This window comes from Scaptodrosophila lebanonensis, unplaced genomic scaffold (genome assembly GCF_003285725.1).
Source record: "Scaptodrosophila lebanonensis strain 11010-0011.00,11010-0021.00 unplaced genomic scaffold, SlebRS2 tig00001410-arrow-pilon, whole genome shotgun sequence".
In the NCBI taxonomy this organism is placed as follows: Eukaryota; Metazoa; Arthropoda; class Insecta; order Diptera; family Drosophilidae; genus Scaptodrosophila; species Scaptodrosophila lebanonensis.
The window spans coordinates 3,827,604-3,845,339 of record NW_022060738.1 but is presented as its reverse complement, the minus strand read 5'-3'; the positions used below and the strand labels follow the sequence as shown (position 1 = coordinate 3,845,339).

Here is a 17,736-nt window from a genome sequence, read left to right as displayed (position 1 = left end):
AGCTTCGCCTACATAGTTTCCTAGATAAACAAGGCTTTTAGTCGCACAACACCATCCGTTCGCAGCACATCGGATAGTCCAGATCCAAGTTTACATAATCCCCAAAGTAACAGGGAGGGGAAAGTGTGTGGACGCCGCAGCTGAATCGAATAGTTATTATTAAAACCATAATAGAAATGACCAAAGCTTCCGTTTATATGTATGCCCAATTGTCTTTCGTTTTCTATGATAGAGCTGTCATAGCAGTCATTGTTGAATAGATATATTGGCCAGAATGAATGCAGAAAATCAAGAACGAATTCATTGTATGGTACTTAGAAGCTTTAATTATTTTTAAAGAACAAAAATAAAGTGACAAGGGTAAGATGCTTCTTTCTTTGGAAACTTAATATAGTATAATACATTTATAGAATTTTGTTTGCCCTTCGTTACCAGGAAAGGTAAAGTGTTTTATTCAAATCTTTTTAAATCATATGGTTTTTATGACAGCTATATGATATACGACTAGTAATCTAACATGCTTGAAGCCGATATATTACCGGTGAATTTAAACCAGAGCTCTTCACCTTAAAAGATAAAACAATTACAGCTCTAAGGGCATTGGTGATTGAAACTGACACACATAGGGATCTTTGCTGATCTTAAGTAAATATATGATTTAATGGGTGATCTAATGAGGTTACGCCTTCCAGTGAAAGTTATTAAATAGGATATTGAAACAATTACTAATTGCGTTTATAGAACTACATTGCTAAAAACAGATTTGTATTTGAAATAAACGTTTCAAATTGGCATTTAATTTGTTAACATATCAATGTTAACTATATTTATATATAATTCTTACTAGAAAAAAATGAACGAAATCTAATATAGTGAATAATGGCATCGACACGTGTACTAATCTAAATATTAAAACTTGTTAACAATTTCCATAAACTAACTACATTCTATTAATGATTCTTTAGCTCTGAGAGTTGATCGCATGTCCCATTAACTTACCCTTGAACGAGGGCCAGACCATTCAGTCCACATACAATTTGACGGCAATCATGGTTAGGATCCTTTATTCTCACGCCACTGTTTAGTATTATTGAGGGCGTTATAACGCACTTACCGGGAAATTCTATCTTGCTAGGCAACTGTTTTTATGTAACGGGCATACCTAAATATATTCAATACTTACTCTTGTCCCGATAATCTCCCCACCATTCGGCGGCCTGGCCGATGACTAAAAGGCTTGCTGCAATAATAATGATTGACAGAAGGCGGAAATACATTTTTTTCTTTTGCGAGAGAATTATTTGTTTTTTTCTTTTACGTTAATTTTGAATTTGTCAAGAAGTGACAATATTTCAAAAGTTGTATTTTAAAAGATCGACTAAACTGCTGCAATGGAACAATTGGTCAACGGCGGAAACTGCTGAACAAATCTCGGCATTACGGCTGCTGAATTACCAATGCTTTTTTGGCAGCTATTTTGGTTGTATAGCCAAGCCTTTGTCCACCCAAATGAAACAAAGAACGTTTATTTCATTGCAAACTAAAAAAGGCTATGGCTTACTTCGCGAACAACAACAACAAAAGCATTATTGGTTTTATCGTATGTGGAGTAAGTTGATAGAAAGCTCTACAGTCTAGACCGTGCGCATCGATAGAGATTTCAACACTAACTTCGGCAAACGCAAGACCCTAACACTGCAGTTGCATTTGCAGATCAGCCGCTGCTATAAGAGCAAGAGAGCGCTGTCAAATTACATTATGTTATTGAGAGCCAGAGAGCGCTGTGTTGCAGTGGCTGTCAAATTACGTTATATTTACACCGAAATGTTGATACATACATATGTGTGTACATATAGCAAACAATAATTTGAGGTTATGTGATAAGCAAATTAAAGGTACACAACAGTTAATTTAGAATAGCGTAGCTGTCGATGCGCCGAGCAACGGCTTTATTCCCCGACTATGACTGCAGAATAAACTCATGTGGAACCAGTGCTAAATTTTGAGATTGGGGAAACTATTGCTTTAGAAAATTGCATTCCACAGCAGTTGAAGTATTGTTGAAATGGTTAACACGTTAAGTTGTTATTTGTTTATAGAAGGTATTCAATTTACGAGTACTAGTCCGCAGCCAGGCAGAAATCTTCTGTTTTTAAATAAATTATTGCCGTTGGTATTGGTCCATTCTTTGGAGCAGATGGAGCGAATATCTATAGAAATTAATTAAATACAAGGCGCTGTTTTCAATTGATTGGTTTAATAAAACAACTAAAATAAACTAATACGCATCATTGCAAACCACGACACGTTCGCAGCACTCGGGGAAATCAGCCATAAAGTTTATGTAATCACCAAACTCACAGTTATCCGGCGGCGTAGTACGTTCACATCTGAGTACGGATGAGAAAAAATATATTGCTTTCACCTTTATTGAGAGCACTTACGTGTAGACCAAACCCCAACCGTCTAAGCCACACACAATATGTGCACACTTTCCCGGATAACGCCGCTCCTGGCCGCTCTGTATGATCGCCTTGCCCCGGTCCTCGAGCACAACACAGTGATTGGGGTATTCTGAGAAGGCATGAACATTTTATGTAAAGCTCATGTAAGAGCTCAGTATATGGTTTACCCTTGTCCTTGAACATTTCATAGCTAATATCGGCCTTGATGCCGATAAAGATATTTACAAGAAGCAGCGCCGCCAACAACAACATCGATTGCAGCATATTTTCGAAGTATGTTTTCCACTAGTGTCTTGTTGTGTGTCAGCGAGAATTTTGACTTAAATCATTTTGAAAGTAAGCATTTAAATGCTGTCATATATTTAACAGCTTGCTGAATTGGCAATTAATGCTTGAATGGCTCGCTCCTCAGCTCCAGATTGTATTCGCAATTCTCTGCACCGGCAGCTGTCAATTTTGTATGCACAGTTTTAATTAAAATCTGCAGCATACGAACTCGTATATATGTATGTATGTATGTGTGGGCGAGTGTGTATACATATGTTGATGAAGTTATCGAATATGCTAATCAAGTTATTTAAAGCTGCACATATCTGTATGCATACATTGTTGTTGTAACTGCCACTGTTGCTGTTGTTAATGTGGCACTGGCCCTGAATAATTCGATTAGGCAAAAGCCCAACCATTTCCACCCAATCTTGCCCAGTTCGACGGCGTGTGTAAATATTTGTTTGTTTGTTTGTTTGTTCCGGCGCTTGTCTGCACTTGATTGCTGCCATTCATGCTGTTGCCATTCAGACAGACGACAATGGTTGTTTGGCCCCATTTACTGGCCGGCTGTTGAGCAACTTGCAATTATTTGCCTACCTTACATACACTCTTGTAAGTGTGTCTGCACTTACATAAATACATGTACAAGTATGTATATGTTGCTTGAATCCATACGTACACAAATTAGCGGACGCTTTGTGGCACATCTAATTAAGACTGTCTGTCCAGTGTTGCAGTTCCATCAACATCGTATATAGCCTCGCACAACTTTTTACAAATAAGTTATCGGCAAAGTAATGGGAGGTACATTCTGAAGTCAAAGCAACAATTCTGAAACTACTTTGAACTTATTAGACCATTAATTGAAATGATTAGACAAGTGACAAGAGTTTTAGGTTCGGGAGGAGTACTTCGGCTCAGAAAGAATTCACGTCGGATAATAAAAGTCATAAATAATATTACTTTCAGTTAGTACGAGTTTCGAAAAATATTAAATTTTTTTCAAGCATTTCAAGTTTTTAGCGAATTAAAGTAAATATCTTGGTTGTGTTTGTAAGACAACCTTCTTTTTACTTAAAAAACATTCTTATTAAGTTAAGCCTGAAAAGAGTTGTTAATATTCAAAAATAACATCCTAATTATTTTTGAAATACATATATAAATATTGAGAATGATCATTATATCAGCAAATCATGTTGCTTGTTTATAAGGCTAGAAAATTCGAATTTCAGATTCAATTTAAATTTAAGTGTACTTTTAAAAATATCAATCCGTTGACATACTACTTTCATTCATACTGCAGGATCCACTTACTATATAGCATATACCTGGCTTATTTCCCTGGCCTGTTTGTAGACTTAATAAGTCTTATGGACTGTGTATTGTTCGGCAGGTAAAATGCTTTGAGTTGAGTGAAAACTATGGGAAGGAAACTTAAAGCCTAATGTACTATATGTAGCGCACAGAAAGAGGCGTGGCACACCTCTTATATGGGTTCAATTAGCTTAATTAAAAAATCAAATTAATAAAATATTGTTTCAATCTTATTTTTTTTGGATTAGCTCGACTGGCATTTTGAGTTGCCGTTTTAATTAATTTAACACATGGGTTCATATGTTCACGCACACAAACACGAGCCTCACATATACAAGTATGTATACATATATGCTGACAGAAGCTATTAAGCAAAAATTTGCAAAGAAAATAAACAAGGGAAATAGTTCAGGTGAAAAGGCCAAAAAGGTGCGCAAAAATGAGCAACAAGCTAAAATCCAAGCTAAGAATTTCGCCACACTACTGATACATTCCTGGCACACACACAACCTCACATGTTTATATGTAAATAAATGTACATACATATGTATGTACACACTCACAAAGGCATGCCATTTAGTTTAGCATAAACAAAGCGCAGTAAATTCTGAGTTGAGGTTTTTCTTCTGCAAGTTTTTTTTGTTGCTGTTCCAAAACGATCGATAGTTTTGGGCTGCTGTGTTGTACTCGTATGTACATAAGTGTGAACGTATGTAGAGGCGTGCTATATACATACATATAAGCAATCAACACGTAAACGGAGCACAAATAACAAATTGGCCAAGACAGTTGGGCATATAATATACATAGAATACATGCAGACAAAAGTGTGGAGACAAAGGCAGGTGTTTTGTGAAACTGACACAGCCACAGGCCTAAATTAAGGGTCAGAAATGAACACCCAGGTTCATGCGTGAATTGAACTACTCAGTAGGACTTTATTTTGAGCTTAAAGCACTAAGTTAAAAGCATTAAATAACTTCCTCACTTTATATTATACACTCCAGCAAGCTTCTACAAGTTTTTCTGTAAGAGACAAACCATTCAACGGATATTGTGTTAAGCCCAACTATGTCAGATCACATCATATATCAGATGGCAGTTCTATAGAAATCACTACTAGCGGGTAAGTGGGGGTGCATCAGGAAACATAAAAAACACAAAGCTAACCAAGTTAGACTATTTTAGCTCTTATATCATTAGAGATTATTGCGTTCATTCAGATAGACAGGAGCATGTACCGACGGTACATTCCCACTTACTTGTAAATAGTATACTCTTTTACCTTTTGGGTGCAGGGTGTATAAATTCTGTAAATTTCTCGGAACCGGAACCTGATATATATTGATATATTTAATAAAATATATAAAACCACATGGAAGTTCTGCAGAAGTTCAAATAAACAAAAAAAAATTTAACAAAACAAAAAAAATTCACACGAATTGCTAACCTCCTCCATTTTCGAAGTCGGTTAAAAAGGGTATTTTCTTGGCAACTAAAGGCCTACTGGGTACATGGACTGGGAAAGATTTCTGATCCGCCCATTCAAGAGCTGCTAGCATTTGCAAACAAAAGAGCAAACGTAACCTTCACAACGAAATTGTAAATGCCACACTCACCAAACACATTTTTAGCATTATAAAAAATGAAAAACGCCCTGAGTTATACAGAAATGTCTATTAAGTTCAGAAAGCACCGCTCCACTCAACTTTATAGAAAACGTTTTTCTTAAATGTAGAATAGTTTTATTTTTGATTCCAAATTTTTAGTTCATTTTCATTTCAATTCATTTCAGTTCATTTCAGTTATTCACAAAAATCGGGTCATAAATTGATGTGTATCTATAGTAAATAAATAATAAAGAGTACTTAATTATATATTTTTACAGTTTGTGAGTGAACGGAAAGATTCTAGTATGTAACAAAAGCGGGGGAAAAATTTAACCAAAAACCCATGACAAATTTTCAGTTACATTTAGAACAAGAGAGAACGCTACAGTCGAGCAAGCCCGACAGTGTAATACCCTGTACCCAGGTAAACTTCCGTCACTGAGTTACATGCGCCCAAAAAGAGGAAGAAGAAGAGCGAACTTGTTGCAGCAGTTTGGGGGGGTTGTACTGGAGAGAATTTGTTTTGCTAATAACTTTTCTTAGAATTTACCGAATTGGATAAAACAACAGTAGACAATTATATATAAATTATGTGTGCAAAGTTTGGTTTAGGTAGCATTTGAAATGTGGACGCTATTGACGAAATTTTGTAGCGGGGGAAGGGGGGGAAATTAAAAAAAAAAAAAACTCGTACTTTGGTTATTCTAGCTTTTATAGTTTCTGAGATCCTTGCGTTCATCCAGACGGACGGACAGACGGACGGACGGACGGACATGTCTAGATCGATTTCTCTCGTCATGCTGATTCAGAATATATATACTTTATGGGGTCGGAGATGCTTCCTTCTTCATGTTACATACTTTGCACAAACCTAATATACCCTTTTTACCCTACGGGTACAGGGTATAAAAAAAACAAATTTATAATAAACCAAAAATGGTTGCCCTCGAATTTATAAAAGATTTGTTAATACATCTGGGAACAGAAACAGAATAATGCAAAAGCACAGTTCATCCATTTTGTTTGTAGTGCTGTATTTTAAGGGCGTCTTTATAAAGTTTGGGGCATTTCATTTCTGAGTGTAGGCACAATAAAAGTTGGCCCAAGCCAATTCTGTGCGTGTTCCGTACGCACAAATTACAGATTGCTCGTTTTTTTAAAGTATATGTATAGGCTTATGCCACATATGTACATGTGTATATATGCGTTAGACGCTTGCTCCTGTGAGTATTTGTGCGTGTGCATGCATACATATGTCTGGCGCTTGTGTCGTGTCCCTTTTTTATGGACTTGCTTAAAACACACCTCATTATAATTTCAATGAAATTAAAGTCAATATCAAAGTGAATGAGATACAAACGAATTACATTATTTTTATTGCTATTTGTGTTTTTGCCGCCACCGCTGCCACCCTTAAAATCTTATCCCCCTTTATTTTGGGAACTGATTTCGCATTTTATATTTTAATGCTTTTAATTTTAGCAACGTCTGGCAGCTGCCCCCTGTTCTCTGTTCCCTGCTTGTCTTTGAAAGGCCAACGACCATCTGTTTAATGTGCAATTTCGCAAAAACAAAAAAAAAAATCAAATATACTTAAAGACCATGTGAAAATATTAGCTATAGAGCAATTTTGCAATTAATCTTGAGTCAAACAATTGCAAACAATTTGCACACAAACTAGTCCAAGACTAGACATTTTATGGCTTCCGGACTTCCACTGCTGTGTTGTATGCTTTTAAATCAGCACGCATAGCTGAATCGAAGTGAAGAAGAAGCTCGAACTCGCTGCTGCAGGATTATTCGAAATAAATTATGACGAAAGTTTGACGTAGAGGCCGGCTTTATCATACATACTGATATATAAACTTAGTGGAGTCTTACATGCACTCGCCATAACCTAGAAAACCGCTTTAACCTTTTAATAAAGGGTAACAAATTTTGAATTAAAATACAAAAGATGTTGATGTTATAATTACATTGTATTTGGATTTGCTATAAATAATATACATGTTTCTCCCACGCGCAATTGGTTTCAAATGCTATGTTAAGCAATTTTATCCAGGATTAAAACAAGCGATTTTATTTCATAACTTCTCTTGAGAAATGTAATTACATTTCTACAGTAAATGAGCAGTTGGAGAGGAAGAGAGGAGAGTACAAGCGCACCGTTGGCCCTCTGTTAAGCCCCGCTCTGTAACTTAACATAGCGTTTTACAGTAGCGCAAATATATGTAAGTATTGCTATGTAATGCGGAAAACTGTCTTGAAACTTGAGTTGAATTTGTTATTAATTCGTGCTTAAATTAAGACAAATATTGGGTCCAAGCAAGCCAATCCGTTCATTCTGTATTTCTGAGTATACAGATGTGTATTCTCGTATTTTATGCTTGCTTTGTCCATATTTGTAGCACATGTTGTTCACAGTGCTGTGTTCATTCGTCCATCCGCCGGCCAATCATTGCGTTTGTTTGTGCGCATCTTCCGTTGCTTTCAAGTCCACTCAACAGCTACAACAACAATTATGACAGAGCCAATAGACACTGTAAATCATGTAACTGCAGCTGACCTTGAAATGCGCACATGGACTTAATTGTTGTTTTTGTTGCCGCGATTCGCTCTTGTTGTTCAGCTTGCGGTTGCTCGCTGTTGTCGTTGCTGTTGTTGTTGTATAACAGCACCAATACCACGGTATTAAAAATATTGTTGTTTTTATTTTTACATTGAAAAATGTATAAACTTGCTCAGGTTTTTGTTTAGCTCTGTTTTATGTCCGCTTTAATGTGCAGCACAAGCGATCGCAAAAATTTGTAATTATAAAGACTGAGGAACCACACACATATATAAAAACCCATTCACATTTTCGATCAAATGTGTGGGTTTGTGGGCTAGACAGCGCGTGAAGGACCAAGCTTATTATCCTTGGCATTTAAAGTTCAGCATTGCAGCTATTACAGTAGTTGTTGCTTGTTTATAACAGTAACCGCCACGCAACCGCGCTTTTTAAATTATGTATACTTATCTGCCCGCACGGCAAGTACAAGGATACTGCTAAGCAGATAAAAGAAGCATGCCAAGTGTAGCATACATTACGGCGTTGCCACCGAAGCTCTTTGTTGCCGAGCCGCTCGCTTGATAAGTCACCCGGGGCCGGCGCAATGTGAACTTGATTATTACTCAAGCCTTCTCACATACAACACAGTAACGAAGAGGAGGGCAACAAAAAAGAAATTAATTAATTTTTAAGCGTAATTAAATGCAAAGCAAGCACTCAAACGCATGCTGAGCAGAAGGACCAATCTCAGGCCAAGTTATTCAAGCATGTCCCATGTTGTCTTCGTCTGACACTTTCTTCGCCACCGTCCCTGAGGAGTGTGTACGCTATTGGTTGACGCGTGACACGAAACTCACATAAAAAAAATATACATATACATACACATACATACATAGATATTTATAATTAGATTACCCTGCATTTAAAGGGTAAAACATTATTCAAGCTTTTCATATCCAGCCTTATGTCATTATGTAAATCTTAAATATGTACATAAGTTCTTATATATCAAACATATAAAATATCATTATTAGTTATTAATACACCTAATTCTGTTTTTACACGGCAGATTGGTTCCAGAAACAACCGTGTAACAAATAGATGATTGGTTCCTTATCTCTAAAGAAATATACATATATGCAATTTTTAATGTTATATCAAAAGCGTATAAAAAAAACCGTGTAAAAACAGAGCTTTCTAATAGTTCCAATAGTTACTATCTTGTCACACACTCATCTCTAATTTGCGATGTAGCCTTTGCAAGGCTATTGACAAGGACACCGTGTTTTGTGGCTCCTTACAACACTCAGCCACAATGTGAATACAAATGCTCGAACTTGGCCCTAAATGGACTTTCTGAGTCACGTATTTTTTTTTCTTCTGTTTCTTTTGGGTCAACATTACGAGCGAGCGACGGAAGTGATTTGTTTTGAATAAATTTCTTTTGCAATTAAAAATTCCGCTGGCTCCAATATAAGCGAGCACCCAAACGCAAATGTACCGCAAAGCAAAGACAGAAATTGAAATAAAAGGAAAATGGAGAAAAAATCCTTTTGCGGCTGCCTACTCAAGCGCAGTTAATGGGCTTCAGTTTTCCATTTGGCTAACTGCTGCAAATGATTGGCAATATGACAGTGGGGTGCGAGAGTAATAGAGAAGGATTATGATGGCCAAGAGGACGCCAACAGCCAGAGTTGTTTAGGCAAGTAATGCGATACGACAAAGTTAGTTTGCCATTGGACTTGAAGCTTTGCATTTTGCCAATCAAAGGAACCACCCAATCAGTCAACCATCCAATCATTCAAACAAAAATAAAGCGGCAAAATCACATTCAATTTTTATGGCTCGTTTCGTTTGCTTTTTCGGTTGTCGGTCGTTGCTTTTAGTCCATTTTATTTGTGTGCCCCAACAACGTCATCGTCATCAGCTAAATGCTCCTTTCCTTCTACTCATACCTCGTATGTACTGGCCTCTATGTATTTATGTATGTATGTATGTATGGGTGTACAACATTTTCATTTAAGTTTATTTTTAGGGTGCGCGTACACAAAAACAATTACGATAGCGACGTCAGCGGCGGCGTCAGCGTCTCAGTCTGTGTCGCTTTAATTACGGGCCCGCTTTTATGAAAATTTACCCACTGGCCAATGGGCAGAAACCGCCAACGTTTTAGTTAAGAAAATAACAATAACAACATCAGTAATAGCAACAGCATTAGCAACAACAACTAAGACAATAATAAACATTGGCAAACAAAATTCCAGCTAAAAATAATGGGCCTGCATACACAATTTAATTCAATTTGTGTCAATGCCTGCCGATCTGTGTGTATACCATTGTGAGTTAGATTGTGTGTGTGTGTGAAAACGAATATGTGTATGTGTGTGGGTTTGTACGTGTGTTTGTGTGCCTATGTCAATAGCTGTTTTAAGTTAATTAATCAAAGCCGAGCCAATTTTAGCAACCTTGCGGTTTGCGAATTTCCAGCGTGGTTTGTTTTATGTAACTAAACTATGTATACGAGTATGCACGAGTATATATACATACTTGTATGTATGTATATGTAATGGTAAATTATTTATTACAAGAGTTGGGTTCGGTCGGTTATCATCATGGACCGACTAGTATTTTTGCATTAACAGTCGAAAATGGATTTATAGTGAAGCAATTAGAGTTATAGGATATTTATGTAATGTGCAATGGATATTTGGGAGAGCTAAGAATTCATTAAGTAATTCAAAAACAATTGAATTCATGTGAAAGATTCCCAAATTTAAAAAAAAATAAAAACATGTTCTCATCATTTATATAAGACATAAGACTAAGCTTTGGATTTTGACACGATTCTTGGTGCCTAAGAAGTGTGATCTAAACCAAAAATAAAACCCTTTACATATTTTAGGGAACGTTATAAATTAACAAGTTAGATAAATTTGTGGCATTATAAGTATATTTTTTAGTTTGGTTTTTGTTCGCATTTCAAGGTAAAATCGCAGCCATTCGCTGTGCCTGGCACTTGGTAAAGTTAATATTGCGGGCTTTTGATTCACATAAGATAATCGTTTGTCACGGAACTAAATTTCTTTTGAATTTATGCTGTACACTGCTTACAGGGATCGATCAAATGGGCAACAACCAAATGATGTACATATATAAAAATATTTTAAGGTACATGGAAGCGAATTGACACGTTCACTGTGTTTAAATATTGGCTTAGTTTATGATTGAGCTATGTGAGTATACCTATTCTGGATCGGTAATGAAACGAATTTATTAAACAAATAAATTATTAATAAAAGTTGAATTTAAGCTTATTGATCCAAATCCAAAAAAGTGCTCGAGTTCAATAATGTTCAATAATTTCATCAAATTGTGTGAAATATAGGTCTGGCATCTCAGAACAATGTGGCCATTAAATTATATAGGTTTTGGCTGATCAAAAAGTGCCATTAAAAATCATGTCTACTTTCTTCAGTAAGCCTATTTATAATAATTTTCGCAAGAAATTATTTGGCTTACTAGGCTGTCACCGTGCCCAAAATTTATTTTCATTTAAGGCTCGTTGCCATCCCAAAGATGCATTTCTAATCCTAAATTAAACAAATAAATTATTATCTGCACTTTTGTTTTATGTTGCTAATATCTGGAAAAGTATTGTTAATTCAAATATTGTCATACATACTAGTGCGTACATAAAGTTTTGTTTGTTACCTTGGCTTGAATGATTTATTTGTGGAATTTGTGAATTATTTGTTTTGTCTTGAAATACGATTTTGTTTTGTTTTAACAAAGAAGCTAGGCCCTGTCGCAAATACTATATTTCTTGAAATTTCATTTTCTCCTTTGAAAAAGTTAATAGTATGTGTATTCTAATTTGCTCCGAAATTGTTTTATTTTTCCAATGTTTTGCTAACGCATTTATGTTCTTCTTTCATGAAATTCGCAGGTAATTAGCTGGCTTTCCCCCTATAAATGAATATATATACTCGTAGATATGTATGGGCCTGGAGCTTATTTGGACTTTGTAATTTAAATGAAATTAGTTTTCAATTTGTAAACAATTTACGGCATATTTTTTTAGTTCTCGATTTCGGTTGCTTTTGAAAACAATTTGTGCGGCACCGTTTGCTGAGATTCGTGTTCATTTTCATGATTTTGGTTTTTGTTCGCATTTCAAGGTAAAATCGCAGCCATTCGCTGTGCCTGGCACTTGGTAAAGTTAATATTGCGGGCTTTGATGTTTGATTTTAGAGAATTGTATTTGGATCAATTGACAGGCATTAGGCAGCTGTTTACCATTTGAACTGAGGTGCAATTGGCAGCGGGTCAAGGCCATTTTTGTAATGCTCACAAGAGCTGTCTGATTCCAAGCAGAATAAGTCATGAGAACTGGTTAGCCTTTGGCATGCAATTTGCTTGTTGTTTGGGATACGCAGACCTACATATGTATCTTAAAACCACTGTAAAATCCAATTGGCGCATGTTTTATAACTGCCAGGGAAGAAATCTGTATGAAAAAGTTACACAGCATCGCAAACAGGTAGCCGAAGAGACAGAGAAATGTACCAAGACAGACCCGTATGTACATGAGGGACGATTTGTGCAAGTGTGCGCAATTTACACACGGCTAGGGCAAGAGCGGAGGAACAGCAACGGCAGCAACAACGTCCTTACAAGGACGCCTATACAGACAAACTGACAGACATACATACATACATATGTAAGTATGTAGGCTGTGGCAGCAGCTGCGAAGGCATAAGAAATGGCGATGATGACGATGCCGACATCTTTGGCTCTGTTGCCATCGCCATCGCCATCGGCACCACCACCGCAACCACCACGGCCTTCTTAACTGCTTGGTGCGAATTATTGATCCGTTTTAAAAATGTTCAACTCGCTCTTCTGTTTCTCAAGCATGTGGGCGTGGTGGTGGGGGGAATTGAAAATAAATGCTTCCACTGCTATCGTGTATTTATGAGTTTTGATGGCTTACAGTTTTAACATACTTTATGGTTCGAGAGCAAAAAGAGTGGCAAATGGAAATTGCTTTTATAGTTCTTCCTTGTTATCCATTTATAATAATAACGATCCAAATGTGATTACTGAAAAACCTTTTTAAAATAAGTGGAGATAAGCCTCTGGCTGCTTGTATTATTATATAAAAATGTTGTTCAAAATTCAATTTAATTAAACTTATTAAATGATAATAAAAAGGCAACAAATATATATACCACCTTAGTACAGACATAAGCCTATTGCTCTGTAGACTATACATATGTGTACAAAGTTGAGCTAAAGCAGAGCCAATAATTACAGACAGCATATGAATAGAGATATAACTTCCATTGGAGCTGACGTTTCCTTGATTGCCAAAATTGGGTTAACAAGTTGCAAAAATGATAGAAAACTGTAGTGGAGGGTAATGTACAAGTATTTGTAGTAGAAGGAAGTCAGTCGCGGAACTCCTATTGTCCATAGGTAAATAGAATTCGTATGCCCAGTATATATAGGCCATAGGGACATTGAGGGAAAGACACGGTACCACTGCCTCTCTCCTTCCAGTTGTAAACTATCAGTTCGGAACCACTTTGAATTTATAGAAAATCAAATGTGTGCCAACGAATCAGCCTATCACAAAATCACATGTGTAACGTGGCCTATTCGCAACAAGAAGTGCTCTATAGAACTTTGCAAGTTCCGCCAGACTAGGGCTTTATCATAACGATTTCTGTGGAAGCTGTCGAGATGTAGAGGAGGACGAAACAGGTACCCACCCTCTTCTGCGGCTGTCCGGCATTATCAAGGACAAGACAGCGTTTTCTAGGGGCTAGTCTCCTCGCACATCTATCGGCCGTATCCAAAAGGAAGCCGAGGAGCATTTTCAAATTTATCCAGGTATCCAGGATGGTTGTGACATATGCGTTAACCCGCAATGTGTTAATGTGGGCTTAGCTATTTTTGAGATGGATTGCATGTCTTCTCGTGCTCAATATAATTCATAGGGTTGGATAAAAAATAACCTTAACGTAATGCAAATAAATCTTCACGATCTAAGCATTAAAGTTGCCCCGTTTTTGTCTAAAAAAGGTTTCATATTCTCCCTTTTTCGTAAACGTTTGCACGGTACAACGCTGCGTATGCGTGATGGATTATTTGTGCTTGCGCTTGCTGTTACTTGGCAGGTGCTGCGCTAAAGCAACAACAACAACAAAACATTTCAGCAAATCAAATTTAGTTGGCGCCCACCAACACTTCGGAGGCAGTCAGCAGGTTTTACATTATTTATTTTATTTATGTATTAAATTGACAAGAAAGCAAAATCTCAGCAAATCGGGCCCCCACTTCTCCCTTTCTGCGTCTCCAGCATCTTTGCCATCATTGTTTTTTTTTTTCAGCAGGCACATAAATTTTAAGCGCGCGACATTTATGGGCGCCAATAATGTTTAATTTACATGCGCCGGCATACACGCCATATGCATAATAAATGTTGATGATACTGCATTCAGGAAAGTAACTTACTATATGTACATACATACTCGCATGTGTGTATGCGTGTATATAGGTGCATTTTTAAAGACTTAAAGGTCCATTGTGCTTTTCATTTTACGCACACCACGCAGCACTTAAAAGTTGAATAAATAATGGTCGACTGAAGGAGCAAAGTGATGAACCCTGTTACCAGCAGACGCACAAATCTCAGTTTATAAAAATGTAGGACATTTTCGAAAATTGAGCAACAGTTTCCTGCGCTCAATGTCATCGACACAATTATACAAATTTCCTTGCGGAAATGTAGCGAACGTTGCTGCCAAATTTTTAGGCATCCACATGTGTCTGCACTTGTGTGTCTGTCTTTCTGTCTGCCTGCGTCTGTATCTGTGTGTATGGCAAAAGTTCAATTTGGCATTCAATTTTCCATTTCCATATCGTTGCAAGCAGAAAATTGCTAAAAGAGGATAAAAAAGAACCGTCTAAACGATAAAAAGACTAATGCTCTATACAACGAAGAATGTATATACTTACTAGTTGTTATAAATAAATAGAAACAGAACAGTAATTAAATTTGGAGTCACTTTGTTGCAACTAATAAGTATGAATTTGTTTGATACCTCCTAGAAATGTTTAAAGTGGTGGTAAGACCAATAGATTTGTTCAGCTAGTTTCCGATTCGAATAGCTGTCTCCAAACAAGCCTGCTTCATGGGTAATTAAATACTAATTTTAACTTCAATAAGGAATTATATTTTTCCCACCATATTGCATATTGTGTCTGTTAATTATTCTTAAATAGCTAAAAGCTTGTCTATTTAAATTAAAATAAAGAATATTTAATTTGGAATGTGTTCAGACCTAAAAAAAAAAAGACGGCAACCTGACGGCGGATGCACCCTTCAGGAATTCTCCCAGACACAACAACACCAAATGGGACACAGCCAGACAGACGGCTAGAAATAGAGAGTGTTAAGATTGGAAAAAATGTCCTTGTAGTAGCCCTAAGCTCCCAAGTGGAGTACAAAGGAAATATAAAAAAAAAAAAAAATTTGGAATGTATGATTAATTTTATGGTGTTAGTATAGTTAGACTAACTTTCTTGTACAGTGACAGTTGCTATCATTGGAGGATTTGGGAATACATAGTTCGCTAAATGAAGGAAAACCAGCAGTTCTGCCATTATTTATTAAAAAGGTCTACATATTTATTCAACTACAGCAGAATTACCAGCACTTTTGGAACGTAAATACCTTCCTAAATTAGTCATGAATCAGTTCAAAAGTAATCTACACTCTAAGAGAAACATATCTCATATTGAGCATCGTATGTATATGAACGTGTGCATGATTGAAGCAAAAGGGTATACAAGTTCCTGCAATTGAATTTGAACTTCTGCGAGTGATGAACATGTTTTTATCGCAAACGACTTTGACTTTCGGGCATGCAGGGAGCAGTGTGCTCGAAAGCAATGTGTTTGCGTTGCGTGTACGTCAGTTATATAGACAGTTAAGCGATAACATAAAACGCTCGTACATATGTATAGATATACTCACACACACACAATACACACACACAAACACACACATGCACACACAACTGCAAAAGCTGCAGCGACAAATGTGCGAAGCGTCAACGTGTCGGGCATAAGTAATGTTTATATTTCGGTACACGCTGGTAAAACACGGGAGGGAAAATCGAGCAAGAAAAATGTCCATACACTATACGACTATACGCCAAAAATGCGCTTACCAGCCTGGAATAATAGTCGTGAGCTGACTACAAACGCACGCATTTATAAATAGTGTGCGGCGGGGATCTGTGGGAGGGCTGTTCGATAAGTCGCAAAACTTAAAAGCTCTGTTTGTTTTTTGTATTTTATTGTCTGGGTACTTACTGCAGCTAGTTTTTCTGCGGTCTGCCATACTTTTTGTAAGAGACATAGAAAACTTTTAAATAAGTGTTTACCTTATTTATGAAAAAGGTATACAAAAAGATGCCATGTTTGTTTGTTACTTACTTCTCATTTTATCTGTAAAATAGAAATAAATTTTAAATTCATCTTTTAATTCTATACTATATTTGACTATTATTCCAATTTGTTTATTGTTGAAATCAGTATTTACATGTTTCTTTTACAATGTCCCACCATAATCTAAAGTGGCTGCCTTAGGAACGAAAAGAGTACATCTTATTTCATAGTTGGTTATTTGTTAGAATTCCTCTTCCCTAGATGTTATTTTCATTGGTGTTTTCAACTCAGAGTTATGCCAAGATTGTTCTATATAAAGAGTAAAGCTTGGTTTAGTAAGCCCCGAATATAGGAAATACCCATGAGTTTTCTTGTAAAAGAAAAGTTTATTGAAATACAATCAATTTGATTGAAGTAGTATTATTATCGACACATTCTGAACAACTTTTAATTTTTTTTTTGCTTTTAAATGTCAATTTGGTGCAAATTATACATAACAGGGTCTGAAAAAATAGAGCTTAAAGAGTAGTTCGAATTGTAATGTCAAAGTTTAGAAATCACGTGAAATGTTTGCTCGCCAGTTGTCGCGACAAAGTCCATACTTTTTCTGGCGAAGTTTTTAAGCAAATAATTGGCACGAGGCACGAGCTGCAGAAATAACATACAAAAGGTACAAATTCTACCGAAGACAACACTGGCTTATATATAGTATACTATATATAGTAGAGGTCGCAAAGAGTACTGCGCATATTGTTGCTACATCGTGCTATATATAAATAAGTATACTATATATATGTATGTATATTATTGACCTGCTTTCAATTTAACAAATTGACACGCGCATCCGCGAGCTGGTTTCACTTTCGAGATCTGGTTGGGATGGTCGGGGCAACGATGCGGAGGCACGGCAATTACGCGGAACTCGGCGGCCCGATTTCACTTCTTTCTGCCTATAATGCCATTGTGCAGAGCAGGACAGAGTGTATAGTACTCGAATATGGGAATTATCAGCGTGCCTGTCGATGGGAGGGGCACGTGCATTGACCGGATGTATACTTGGCATGCG

The 17,736-nt window shown here is 36.7% G+C and overlaps 3 protein-coding genes across 4 annotated transcripts in view; 1 reads left to right on the top strand and 2 right to left on the bottom strand.

Annotated features, from left to right (window-relative positions):
* LOC115630757 overlaps positions 1 to 17,736 on the top strand; it is a 65,161-nt gene that overhangs the window by 9,972 nt on the left and 37,453 nt on the right. The gene's annotated exons all lie outside the window — the stretch shown is intronic.
* LOC115630472 (venom toxin OcyC11) lies at positions 3 to 1,332 on the bottom strand. 2 transcript variants are annotated; one of them, XM_030527044.1, is made up of 3 exons: positions 1,184 to 1,332; positions 1,000 to 1,131; positions 3 to 140 (listed from the first exon to the last, which is right to left on the bottom strand). In XM_030527044.1, exons 1-3 carry the CDS (start codon positions 1,207 to 1,209, stop codon positions 38 to 40), a joined length of 261 nt encoding a protein of 86 aa, XP_030382904.1. In that variant the 5' UTR covers positions 1,210 to 1,332; the 3' UTR covers positions 3 to 37. The 2 variants fall into 2 exon arrangements, with proteins under 2 accessions (XP_030382904.1, XP_030382903.1); XM_030527043.1 differs by having other exon boundaries at positions 1,000 to 1,123.
* Positions 2,241 to 2,811, bottom strand: LOC115630468. The gene is made up of 3 exons (XM_030527038.1): positions 2,633 to 2,811; positions 2,445 to 2,574; positions 2,241 to 2,390 (listed from the first exon to the last, which is right to left on the bottom strand). Exons 1-3 carry the CDS (start codon positions 2,727 to 2,729, stop codon positions 2,279 to 2,281), a joined length of 339 nt encoding a protein of 112 aa, XP_030382898.1. The 5' UTR covers positions 2,730 to 2,811; the 3' UTR covers positions 2,241 to 2,278.